General features: G+C 41.0%; 1 protein-coding gene and 1 pseudogene across 4 annotated transcripts in view; both read left to right on the forward strand.

The window, feature by feature from the left end:
* The window catches only part of ALG9 (ALG9 alpha-1,2-mannosyltransferase), an 80,384-nt gene that overhangs the window by 44,234 nt on the left and 23,366 nt on the right, over positions 1–12,784 (forward strand). Inside the window, exon 14 of one of the 4 annotated variants that reach the window (XM_036427729.2) lies at positions 3,724–3,771. The exons of the other annotated variants lie outside the window; for them this stretch is intronic. Within the exon in view, the coding sequence (XP_036283622.1) occupies positions 3,724–3,756 (33 nt within the window). The 3' untranslated portion in view covers positions 3,757–3,771. Of the gene's footprint in view, positions 1–3,723; positions 3,772–12,784 lie in introns of those variants that run through there. 4 annotated transcript variants of the gene reach the window in all.
* On the forward strand, positions 12,229–12,581 carry LOC118713026 (annotated as a pseudogene).

Raw genomic sequence — 12,784 nt, forward strand, 5'->3', positions numbered from 1 at the left:
ACTCACCACTCACTTCGACCTCCGCTCCACCTCCACACGGCAATGATGTCAGGACTCCACGTAACATCACTGGTTGCTAGACGCCAGTCGGGGCGGCCCTAGAGACCAGTTTACGGTAAATTAATTTTCATTCTGAGACAGAGCCTGGGGGGGCCTTTTTTTGAGGGGATGCCTTATATTTCACTCAGAAGGAAACCTGTAAGTAGGTCTTATTTTCGGAGGATGTTTTATTTTCGGGGAAACACGGTAACATATATATATATTAATATATTTTATTGATTTTTTTTACAGAGAGGAAAGGAGAGAGATAGAGAGCTAGAAACGTCGATGAGAGAGAAACATCAACCAGCTGCCTCTTGCACACCCCCTACCAGGGATGTGCCCGCAACCAACGTACATGCCCCTGACCGGAATCGAACCTGGGACCTTTCAGTCCACAGACTGATGCTCTACCACTGAGCCAAACCGGTTTTGGCAGTAACATATTTATATGTAAACAAAAATCTCAACTATTTTTTTAAAATAGTGCTGAAGCCCAGCTGGCATGGCTTTGTGGTTTAGCATCGACCTGTGAATCAACAGGTCACTGTTTAATTCCCAGTCAGGGCACATGCCCAGGTTGTGGGCTCAATGCCCAGGTTTCAGGCTCGATCCCCAGTGTGGGGTGTGCAAGAGGCAGTTGATCAACGATTCTCATAATTTATGTTCCTATCTCTCTCTAACCTCTCTCTTCCTCTCTGAAATTAAAAAAAATATATATATCTTAAAAATATTGCTGTAGTTTTTAAGAAATGGTGCCAGAATCAAGACTGTGATAGCTAAATAACTGCTCAACACAAAGGAGGTCATGCTGTACTACATTTATGCTTGTTACTTCTGGTATCAGTCCTGGGTTTTTTAAGTCTGGGTTTATTCAAAAAGGCAAAGTAATAATGCTATCTTTCTTTCCTGAGCATGCTAAATAGCAACATTATTTTTATCTGCCTTTGAGTCTCAGTGAAGGGAGAGCCAACCCTTCAGTGCCAAGTGACTTGGGTCTGTCTTCTGTTTCTAATCTGACTAGTTAACACTTTATGACCTCCTTTAATTCAATATCCCCCTTTACCTCTGAGTTTATCAGGAATAAGGAAGGAGTGTTTATAAAGGTTCTGTGGTTTCTACTGCATTGTTATAATTAACTAAAGGTCCAGTGAACAAAAATCGTGCATGGGTAGGGTCCCTAGCGGCTGCCGGCTGCTGGCCAGGGTCTTCCTTTGTCCACGCTGCCCCCTGGTGGTCAGCACATGTCATAGCGAGTGATCAAACTCTGGGTTGGTCAAACTCCCGAGGGGACCCTTTGCATATTAGGCTCTTATATATATAGATTACAGAAATAATTTTGCTTTTATATTCTTTCATGGCAAGTATTGAGTAATTATTGAACATTCCTTATTATTATTATTATTTTAAATATATTTTATTGATTTTTTGCAGAGAGGAAGAGAGAGGGATAGAGACTTAGAAACATCCATGAGAGAGAAATATCGATCAGCTGCCTCTTGCACACCTCCTACTGGGGATGTGCCCGCAACCTAGGTACATGCCCTTGACTGGAATCGAACCTGGGACCTTTCAGTCCGCAGGCCAACGCTCTATCCACTGAGCCAAACTGGTTTCAGTTGAGCATTCCATTATTGAGCAGGTGACATTTTTACACTGATACCTGTCAAGATTTTCAGCTGGAATCAAGATCTGGATTTAGAAGATGTGTTTTATTGACCTTGCAAAAGACCTCTAGTTTGCTTGTGGAAGTGGTATTGGAAGATTTGCAGCTTGTGAACTACTGAAAGGGTTCTTTGAAGTATGAAAGAAAGTTATAATACATAATATGATGGGTGTGGCTCTTAACCACAGTGAACTGAAGAAGCTGAGAGATCTTTGAGTTGTTTTTGCATGCACTTTGCATATTCTCATGTTGAATGGTTCAACTGTGTGCAGTTTTCTGTATTCACTCTGTTTTTTCTTGTGAATAAAATGATAGATAAGTAAATGCATATATTGAATTGTGCTCCAATTGTTCCTTAATACATCAGTTGGCATTAGAACAAATTTACGTTTTCAAAATGTGGTATAACAAAACTGACTGTACATTCAGTTTCCATATCTTGTTCTTCCTTATCCTTGCTTTTACCATTTAACAAATGGAAAGAATTATGGACTTGAAAGAGAACTTAAGGTTTTATAAAGTTGATGATCTCTTCATTTTATGGGTGAGGAACCTGAGGTTCAGAGAGGCTGTAACATGACAAAGGTTAGTCCTAGGATAAGAAGCTTGTTTTCAGGATTCCTCAATATCCTTTTCACACCTCTTCTGACTTCCAAAGCCACATACAGATTATATCATACTAGAGGCCTGGTGCATGAAATTCGTGCATGGGGGGATGTGTCCCCCAGCCCAGCCTGTATGTACCTTCTCCCATCTGGGACATCCCTCTTACAATCCAGGACTGCTGGCTCCCAACTGCTAGTCTACCTGTCTTCCTGATTGCCCCTAGCCGCTTCTGCCTGCCAGCCTGATTGAAGCCTAACTGTACCCCTGCCAGCCTTTTTGCCCCTAACTGCCCTCCTCTGCAGGCCTGGTCCCTCCCAACTGCTCTCCCCTGGAGACCTAGGCCTCCCCCAAATGCCCTTCCCTGCAGGCCTGGTTGACCCCAACTGCCCTCCCTTGCAGGCCTAGTCACCCCTAACTGCCCTCCCCTTCAGGCTTGATTGCCCCCAACTGCCCTCCCTTGCAGGTTTGGTCCCTTCCAACTGCCCTCCCCTGCTGGCCATCTTGTGGCAGCCATCTTGTGTGTTGGAGTGATGGGCAATTTGCATTTTACTCTTTTATTAGATAGAATAGAGGCCTGGTGCATGGGTGGAGGCTGCCTGGTTTGCCCTGAAGGGTATTCCAGATCAGGGTGGGGGGTTCCTTGGGGCATGGGGTTGCCTGGGCCAGGGGCCTGTGGTGGTTTGCAGGCCCAGCAAACCCCCCTGGCAACCCAAGAGGAGGTCCTGGTATCTGGGATTTATTTATCTTCTATAATTGAAACTTTGTAGCCTATAGCAGAGGCCTGGGCTGGCCAGGGAGGTGGAAAGCTTGGCTTCCTCCATTGCTGGGGAAACCCAAGCCCTCTGCTCACTCCATGGCTGCAGCCATCTTGGTTGGGTTAATTTGCATACTTACTCCTGATTGTCTGGTGAACATGGCTTGTGGGTGTAGTGGAAGTATGGTCAATTTGCATATTACTCTTTTATTAGATAGGATGTTATATCACTTGACTATATATTCTTATGCAATGGTTAATCATTTTTTGATAACTGAGTAGACCTTAAGAGGTGGAACATTGCTTTTTTTCAAAGTTGCTTTCCATTTCCAGAGCTCTGTTATATATATGCCAGGTACTATATGTAATAATTATTTTCTTCATCAATTAATAGAAATTATCAGGATCCACTCCCTTTTCTTTCTCTCTCTCTTTTAATCCTCTCTCCTGTCCTTTTTAGAGTTTCTTATTGGAGAAGAAAACAAATTGCTCTATAGGATTACTAATTGTTCTCTGCTTTGAGTATCAAAGCAGCAGATTCAAATTGCTATAATATATGCAGTAGAATAAGATTGGAATTTGCTAAGAATTTAAGCAAATGCTATTCAAAATGCTTGGTTGAAATTAATTCCCTAGTATCTGTTGTGTTGCCATTTAGAAATTAAATCATGTTTCCATGATGTTCCACTGAATGACCAAAAAATTTTTCCTGTAAGTTTACATTGTTACAGTGCTATAAATTTTTACTCATGAATTTAAAGATTTCATTGACAAATATATATTTAGCAGGGCTGAATGGGAGAGAATAAATCTATAAGACAGTCTATATTACTTTTTAAAATTTAATTGGACTATGTATAAAAAATAAATGAAGACCTAGCTGGTTTGGCTCAGTGGATGTAGCATTGGCCTGCAAACTGAAGGATCCCAGGTTCAATTCCAGTCGAGAGCACATGCCCAGGTTGTGGGCTCGATCCCCAGTGGGGGACTTGCAGGAAGCAGCCGATCCATGATTCTCTCTCATCATGGGTGTTTTTATATCTCTCTCCTTCCTCTCTGAAGTAAATAAAAATATATTTTAAATAAATGAAAAGCCAAGAAAATACTGGAAATTTCCCCTAGTAGATGTTTCCTCCTAGACTAGGCCCAAGTGTTCTATTTCAGAAAGAAGAAATACTGTAGAAGAAAACTGAGGGCCAGAAAAACGATGTAGTGGCAAGAGCACTGGGTTGGGAGTCAGGAGAACCTGTGATTCTTTAATGGAATTGAATGAAGTGTGTTTTCTTATATGTCTTGTGAGTTTCCAAGACCCTTGAAATAGCTTTATATCTCTCTTCAACGTACTGTAACTATACCTGAGATCCAGTTGCAGTGTTTAGATTTTATCTTATTCCATTGCCTGTTTTCTAATCAAATATTTTATGGTGGCAAAGCTTATCTTGAGACATGATTGCTGGGCCGTGGGACCTGATGATCAGAGGTGGAAGTCTAAATGTTGCTTCTGTCCCAAAAGAAATGGCGTCTTTCAGGGGCACCCTGTGCTATGTCATGCTCCCCGAGTGTGGTATTGATGATTGAGAGCTGAGAAGATATCCCTGCAGAGGCCTTGCCAGGCAGAATCTCTAACAGCTGGTGAGGAAACCTGTAAGAAGATTCATATTGCCCAACTCCCCTTGACCCACTCCTCTCCCAACAAAATGCATAGGTCCATACACCTTTTGGTATTGGTGTATGAACCTCTGTAGCAGGCCTTTTTTTTTTTTTAATGTTTTTTTATTTACATCTGAGGTGATATTAAGACATCATCCTTAACAGACACTTATTGATGAGATGTAAACAATGTGATGCCGGTGATCAAATTAGTTTGAATTTCCCCACCGCTGCCTTTTTTCTTGTGGTTTGGAGGTGCTGATTTGTTCTTCTCCAGAGCTTCTAGTTTCTAGTGGGCTGTTAGAAACTGAAAAAAGTCACATTTCTTTCAAAATGAGTCCTAAATGCTTGTATTTTACAAAATTTTACACCATGGCATATTTTTAGCTTCGACAGCTGGTTGATATGTAGCCAGTGACTAATGAAATGAAACACATTTTTGTTTCATGATCATGTGTTAATGTTACCCTACAATTTTGTTATTTTTGATGTAAGAAAGTGATTGAATCTGAAGATGTAAAAAATGAGTTCTTGGTTACACTTTAAGGCAGATTTAAATCAAGTCTTTTGAATTGTAGATGAGGTGGTTATGGCGTGTGGTCTATGAGTTTGCACTGTGAGATGCTGATAAAACTGAGAGAAGAAACTTTTCTTTCTGACTCTGACTCTTCAACCAAAGGGGCAGTAGTCACTTAGTGTTACTAGGGAGTCAAACTGAGAAATGTCAAACTAAAGGTAGTCACAGTAAAACAGTATATTTAGCATTATCAGATTTTGTGAGGAAAAATCTGTATCTGTAGAGAAAAAAGCCTGGAACATACGCTGACAGGTTGATGGTGGTTTTCTTTGGGTGGTTAGATTATTGTTGACTTTTAAAATGCATCTTAAAATATGTTATGGTCATATTTTACTTTCATTATTTAAAAACAAAACAAATAACCACAGTAAGTGCTACAAATAGCAAATCTTTGAAACTATCAAGAAGCCTTTTAGTATGCTTTGCAAACAACACTGAGGATGCTGCTATTGACCTCTGGTTTCCTGTCTTTGAAGACAAGAACTTCAACTTTTAAATTGGGAGGTAGAATCTCTGTTATTTCAGTCATATCTAAGACTACTTTTGCTGCTCTTTCTGCAAACTAGATCTAGATTGTTTCAAATAAATGAATGTGGCTTACTTATTCCAAGCTCTGAGGAAAAAGTTTTTTAAACCTAGAAGTAAAAGAGGATGTTGCTGTGGCAAATAGACTATTCAGGAGAGAAGTTTAAGAATTAAATTAAAATTAAAATAAAGTTAAATAATTTGCCTATTGTTGAGGTTTGAACAAAAGGCCTGTCTATTCAGTAAGTGTGCCAGAAACAACCTGTTGGCAGGGGAATTCCCAGCAGCCGAGTCACTGGCTTAAAAAGACAGTGATCTGTAAATTCTGTCAGCACAGTATCATTTAACTCCAATCTTTGGTCCTCTTTTATTCTTAATCATTTGTAAATGTTTCTGATTCTGTGCCTTTATTGGTTTATGCATCCACCTATTCAAGTCAGGAACTTTTTTTGGTTCTGGCTATGTGCTGAAAATGCAAAGGTGGCAGAAAGCATAGTCTCCAGTCATTTAAGAAAAGTCTCTAGCAAGAAAAAAAATATCATGGGAAAATAAGGGAATTGGGGCCCAGCTGGTGTGACCCAGTAGTTGAGCGCTGCAGCCTATGAACCAGGAAGTCAAGGTTTGATTCCTGGCCAGGGCACAGGCCTGGGTTGTGGGCTTGATCCCCAATGTTTCTTTTTTCTTTTTCTTTTTTTAAATATATTTTATTGATTTTTTACAGAGAGGAAGGGAGAGAGATAGAGAGCTAGAAACGTCGAGAGAGAAACATCGACCAGCTGCCTCTTGCACACCCCCTACCGGGGATGTGCCCGTAACTAATGTACATGCCCTTGACTGGACCCTTCAGTCCGCAGACCGACTCTCCACCACTGAGCCAAACCGGTTTCGGCGATCCCCAATGTTTCTATCTCTCCCTCTTCCTTCAATAAAAAAAATATATATATATATATATATATATATATATATATATATATATATGTAAATTAAATTGAGAGAAATAAATAATGTAGGAAAATGAAAACATTTTTAAACTTTTATAATTAACTAGAGGCCTGGTGCATGAAATTTATGCATTGGGGGGGGATGAATCCTCTCAACCCAACCTGCACCCTCTCCAATCCGGGACTCATTGGGGGATGTCCAACTGCCAGATCGGGCCTAAACTGGCAGTTGGACATCCCTCTTACAATTCGGGACCGCTGGCTTCTAATTGCTCACCTTCTGCCTGCTTAGTTGCTCCCAACTGTCCCACCCCCCGCCAACATGATTGTCCCCAATTGCCCCCCTTGCTGGCCTGGTCACCCCCAAATGACCCTCCTCAGCTTCCCCCCCTGCCAGCCTGGTTGCTCCCAACTGTACTCCCCCACCAGCCTGGTCGCCCTCAACTGCCCCCCAGTTGGCGTGATTACCCCACACAGCCTGCTCTTCAGTCATTTGGTCATGCCTCAATAACCCCCTGCAGGCCTAGTTGCCCATGCAGCCTGCTGTTCGGTTATCCGTCCCATTGTTTTGGTCGTGATGGCCACTGGCTTTTTATATATTAGGATGTTCTCTGATAGGACCAAAAAAAAAAAGTTTGGGGACCATAAGACAAAAACATATACTTTGAAAGGGGACAATTGGAAAATAAGAGCTCCTAGAAATTAATAATAAGGTAATGTAGATTTTTTAAAATTGATAGAATGCTTAGGGTTCACTCAGCTCCTTGATTCTATAAGGTTAAGTGTCTTGCCAAATTTGGGGAGTTTTCAGCCACTATTTTAGCCCTGCCCTCTCTCTTGATTCCTGGGACTCAATGACATGAATGTTAGATCTTTTGTTACCATTCCACCCAGCCCCCTTCAATTTTTTTTCAGTTCTTTTTCTTTCTGTTATTCAGGTTGTATAATTTTATTATTGTTTTCCAGTTCACTGATTCTTTCCTCTGATACCTGCTTTCTGCTGTTGAGCACATCTACTGAGTTTTGTATTTTACAATAGTTATGACCTTTTCATTTATAAAATTTCATTTGGCTTTTCTCATATTTATTTGCTGAGATTTTCTATTTTTTTTGTTTTGAGCATGTTTGTAATTGCTCATTGAAGTGTTTTTATCATGGCTGCTTTAAAATCATTTTTAGATAATTCCAACATCTCTATCATCTCTGTTGGCATCTGTTTGTTATCATTTGTCATGCAAGTTGAGATCCTGTTGGTTCTTGGTATGATGAGTGAAGTTTCATTGAAACCTGGACATTTTGAGTATTATGTTATTAGACTCTGAATCTTATTAAGTCTTTCTGCTTTAGCTGACTTTTCTAATCCTACACTCGTGGGGTTTCCTTGTTATTGCCAGATGGGAATGGAAGTCCAAATTCCTCACTGGGCCTCCACTGATACCCAAGCGTGGACAAGGATGTTTGTTACAGCTGGGTGGCAGCTGGAGTTCACCACTATTGATATCACCTTGACTGAGATTCACAAGGGATTGCCTTGTTACTGCTCTCCATGTAGCCTGCACTGATACCATGGGGGGGTGTGACCTCATTGCCACTGGACAGTAGTGAAAGTCCTGGCTCTCCACTAGGCCTTCTCTGACACCACCTCAGCATGCAAGAGGAAGGGTGCCTCATTACTGCCAAGTAGAGTGGAAGTCTAGGCTTCCTGTGTGGTTTCCAATGATGCCATGAGTGGTACATGGAGGAGGCTTGTTACTGCCCAGCAGGATTGAAAGTCCTGGTTCTTGCTCCATCTTTTCTGACAATATTCATGCCAGGGAAAGGAGCCCCGCATTACAGCCTGGTGATGGTGGAAGTCTAGGCTCTCCATTGGACATTTACTCACAGAGCTGTGGGTGGGATGACATTTTTTTTTATGTGTGTGCGTGTGTGTGTATACACACACATATGAGAGAGAGATTGATTTATTTTAAGGAATTGATTCACGCAGTTGAAGGGTGGGTAAGTCTGAAATCTGCTTGATAGGTTGGCAGGCTGAAGACCCAATAACAACTGATGTTGCAGCTCGAGTCCAAAGGCAGTCTGAAGGTAGAATTTTCTTTTCCTCAGGTGATCTCACTCTTGCTTTCTTTTAATATTTCAGATTAAATACTTCGTTGATATTTGAGGCCTTAAATTTTTATTTCTAAATCTCTGTATTATCCTGAAAATTATTTCATTTTTCCTTTGTGTGTGTTTCTTTGTTTTTAATATTATAATATATCTTTTAGACTAGAGAGTCTCATTTTATTATTTTTATGTGGGTGGTTTCTTTTCTCCTCTTTCAGGTTTTAGTTTAAAGGTTTTTTTTATTTAGGTGAAGTTTCTCTAAGCACGTTCACTCTGGTCTTGGGATGCATTTGGACACCTGCCAGTCCATAAAATATAATCCAGAAAAACAGTCCTAAGGTTTGACACTATTGTTTATACTTTCCTGTTCACTTTTATTATCTTTCTCTTCCAAAGTCCCAACCTTTAACTTGAAAAAAAATTGGAAATACAGTTTTTTTCCTTCAAAATAACTTGTTTCCTACTTTCAACCTCAAAATAACTTGAAATACTTTCTTCTGTCATTTGTTTCTAATGTGAATTGTCAATGTTTCGTGTTTGGCAGATTTGTGTTTAGCTAGTTTCCTATCAAGTTTAATATATTGAAGGGAGATGGAATACTTTTGTTCTAGCTATTTCAGGTCTGTTTTTACACAGATGCTTCTGCACTCCCCAGTCAGATATATAAACTCTGACTTTATATAAACTCTGATTCAAAGCCTGGGAGTCACAGCCTGTCTCACTTAACTTAGCCTCTTGCACCCAGTCTGTTTCACTTACACCTGTGAGTCTTTACTAAGGTAGTTTGCTATTCCAATAATGCCATTCTTTTCTGCTATCTTTCCTCCAGGTAGTCTATCAAGCCACTTTTCAGACTAAAGATTTTGTTTTCTATGAGAGTTCCTTGAAGATTGAGCAAAGGAGAGCTGATATTTTTATTTTTTTTACTACAGCACAATTTTTCCATGCCTAGTCTCCCAATAATTAGGCACTATTCATTTTCCTTCAAAAAAGTCCAGTTAGCTCAGCCAGTGTAGCGTCGACCCAGGAACCAAGAGGCTACTGGTACCAGCCAGGGTACATGCTAGGATTTCGAGCTTGATCCCTAGTAGGAGGCATGTAGAAAGCAGCCAATGGATGATGTTTTTCTTTCATCGATGTTTCTATCTATCCCTCTCCCTTCCTCTCTCTCTAAAATAAATAAATAAATAAATAAACAAACAAACAAACAAACAAAAAACATATTTTTTAAAAAGTCAAACTAATCTTTTAAAAAAAATCATACTCTTACCACATGTAAGCTAACCAATCCTCAATTATCCTATATAATAAAGAGGTGATATGCAAATTGACCATCACTCCAACACACAAGATAGCTACTCCCATGTGGTCAAAGATGGCCGCCCCCAAGTGGTCACAATATGGCCACCACAAGATGGCTGGCAGAGGAGGGCAGTTGTGGGTGATCAGGCCGGCAGAGGAGGGCAGTTGTGGGTGATCAGGGAGGGCAAATTGAAGGTACAAGGCCTGCAAGGGAGGCCAGTTGGGGGTGATCAAGCCTGAAGGGGAGGGCAGTTAGGGGTGACCAGGCCTGCAGGGGAGGGCAGTTGGGGGGACCAGGCCTGCAGGGGAGGGAAGTTGGGGGGACCAGGCCAGCAGGGGAAGGCAGTTAGGGGCTACCAGGCCAATAGGGGAGGGAAGTTAGGGAAGTTAGGGGCAACCAGGCTGGAAAGGGAGGGAAGTTAGGGGTGACCAAGCCAGCAGGGGAGAGCAGTTGGGGGTAACTAGGCCGGCAAGGGAGGGCAGTTAGAGGCAATTGGGCCGGCAGGGGAGCAGTTAGGCATCGATCAGGCTGGCAGGGGAATGATTAGGGGGTGATCAGGCTGGCAGGCAGAAGCGGTTAGGGGCAATCAGGCAGGCAGGCAGGCAAGCGGTTTGGAGCCAGCAATCTTGGATTGTGAGAGGGATAGCCAACTGCCCATTTAGGCCCGATTCCTGTTAAACGGGCAGTTGGACATTCCTTAAGGGGTCCCAGACTGGAGAGGGTGCAAACTGGGCTGGAAGACACCCTTCCCACCCCCCATGAACGAATTTTGTGCACCAGGCTTCTAGTCAATGTTAATAAAAGAAATAGTACATAAATAACCCCTACTCCTGAATACATTTTTCTTTTAATATTTTAATGTGCAAATATTTTGGGATTTTGCAGAATTTCAAGTAAGTTAACAAAGTTACCCATTGAAACAACATAAGATTCATCAGAAAATTAGTCACCTTCGCCGAAACCGGTTTGGCTCAGTGGTAGAGTGTCGGTCTGTGGACTGAAAGGTCCCGAGTTCGATTCCGGTCAAGGGCATGTACCTGGGTTGTGGGCACATCCCTAGTTGGGGGTGTGCAAGAGGCAGCTGGTCGATATTTCTCTCTCATCGATGTTTCTAGCTCTCTATCTCTCTTCCTTCCTCTCTGTAAAAAATCAATAAAATATATTTAAAAAAAAAGAAAAGAAAGAAAATTAGTCACCTTCTTCAATCCATTTCCATAGGTTGATGCAAATAGTAATCAGGGTAGAGCTTCATCTACTGATTTTATAATATTTGAGTGATGAGAATAACTGTGGAAGGTTTGACTTTAAAAATCATTCTCTCTTCCTGCTTGACTGGGGTGGCTCGGTGGTTGAGCATTGACCCATGAACCAGGAGGTTACGGTTCGATTCCTGGTCAGGGCACATGCCTGGGTTGTGGGTTGGATCCCCAGTAGGGGGCGTGCAGGAGGCAGTCAATTGATGATTCTCTCTCATCATTGAAGTTTCTATCTTTCTCTCTCCCCCCCTCTCTGAAATCAATAAAAAAAAAAGTATTAAAAAAATCATTCTCTCTTCTTATATCACAAAGTATATACCAGAAACTGATCATAATGTCAATTGACTGATTAAGTAGAGAAAATTATAATAGCAAAAGATTTTGTGAGCATGTTTTGCCTACTCTGGATGTTCAGAAATTAATTTCCTGTTACTTTGTGTTTATACTTTGGCATAATTGCTTTTTCTATTGGATAAATGCCACTTAAAGTTTATTCATCCGGCATTGTCCATCTTTGGTAATAAGTTCCTTAAAGGGCAGGAATCTATCTATATGTCTGTCTGCTTCTGGTTCTCTTTTAAATTATAATGAAAATTTAACTTTTAAGAAAAAAAATTAAAAATTGACAAAACAGTTTATAGCTCTTTGTATACATGGTTCGACTTAACTCTGAAGCACAAATACTGTCATTGGGAAGCTGGGCAGTTCAGAGATGCTAAGGGGAGTGGCGTGGAGCTACTGCAGGGAACCCTAAAACTTTGACCTGCAGCAAACTCGGTCTGCAAGCTAATATTTAAAAACAACCACACCAAACAAGACACCTCCTGGCGCTGACCCTCAGCAGGTGGAAGAACTGGAATAGTATGGGAAACTGGGTCACAAGTTGTTCGGTCACTCTCATCTTGCAAACCAGGATTTGGAGTAGATCTATTATGAGGTGACAATCTAGAAACTTATTGGCAAGCAGATGGTTCCCAGCCTCATTTAGTGAGCATCCAATTCAGAAGAAAAACAGTGGTGAAGACAGTATGTATTTATGTGGACTAAAAATCTGGTCAAAGCTATATTCCAAGCAAGATCTCAGTCAGAGTAGGAAATAATTCCCACAACCTTCAAGTAATTCAGCAACTTGCACTGGTGGAAGCAAGTAGGGTATAAATACAGTAGGATTTCTTTTTATATTTGTATTTTCATAAGAAAAGATTGTGGCTGAAATGGAGTCAAAAGATAACTTCTCAGAAATTCTTTACATGCAGAAAGTTCTGCAAGCTTGAAGAACTGGACTTAATTGTATCTAACATCTTGTCTAAAAATTGGGAATAAACAAGAAATATCCATGTGGAATTTTGGTCTGTTTAAAA

Source organism: Pipistrellus kuhlii, unplaced genomic scaffold, assembly GCF_014108245.1.
Source record: "Pipistrellus kuhlii isolate mPipKuh1 unplaced genomic scaffold, mPipKuh1.p scaffold_m20_p_9, whole genome shotgun sequence".
Lineage (NCBI taxonomy): Eukaryota > Metazoa > Chordata > Mammalia > Chiroptera > Vespertilionidae > Pipistrellus > Pipistrellus kuhlii.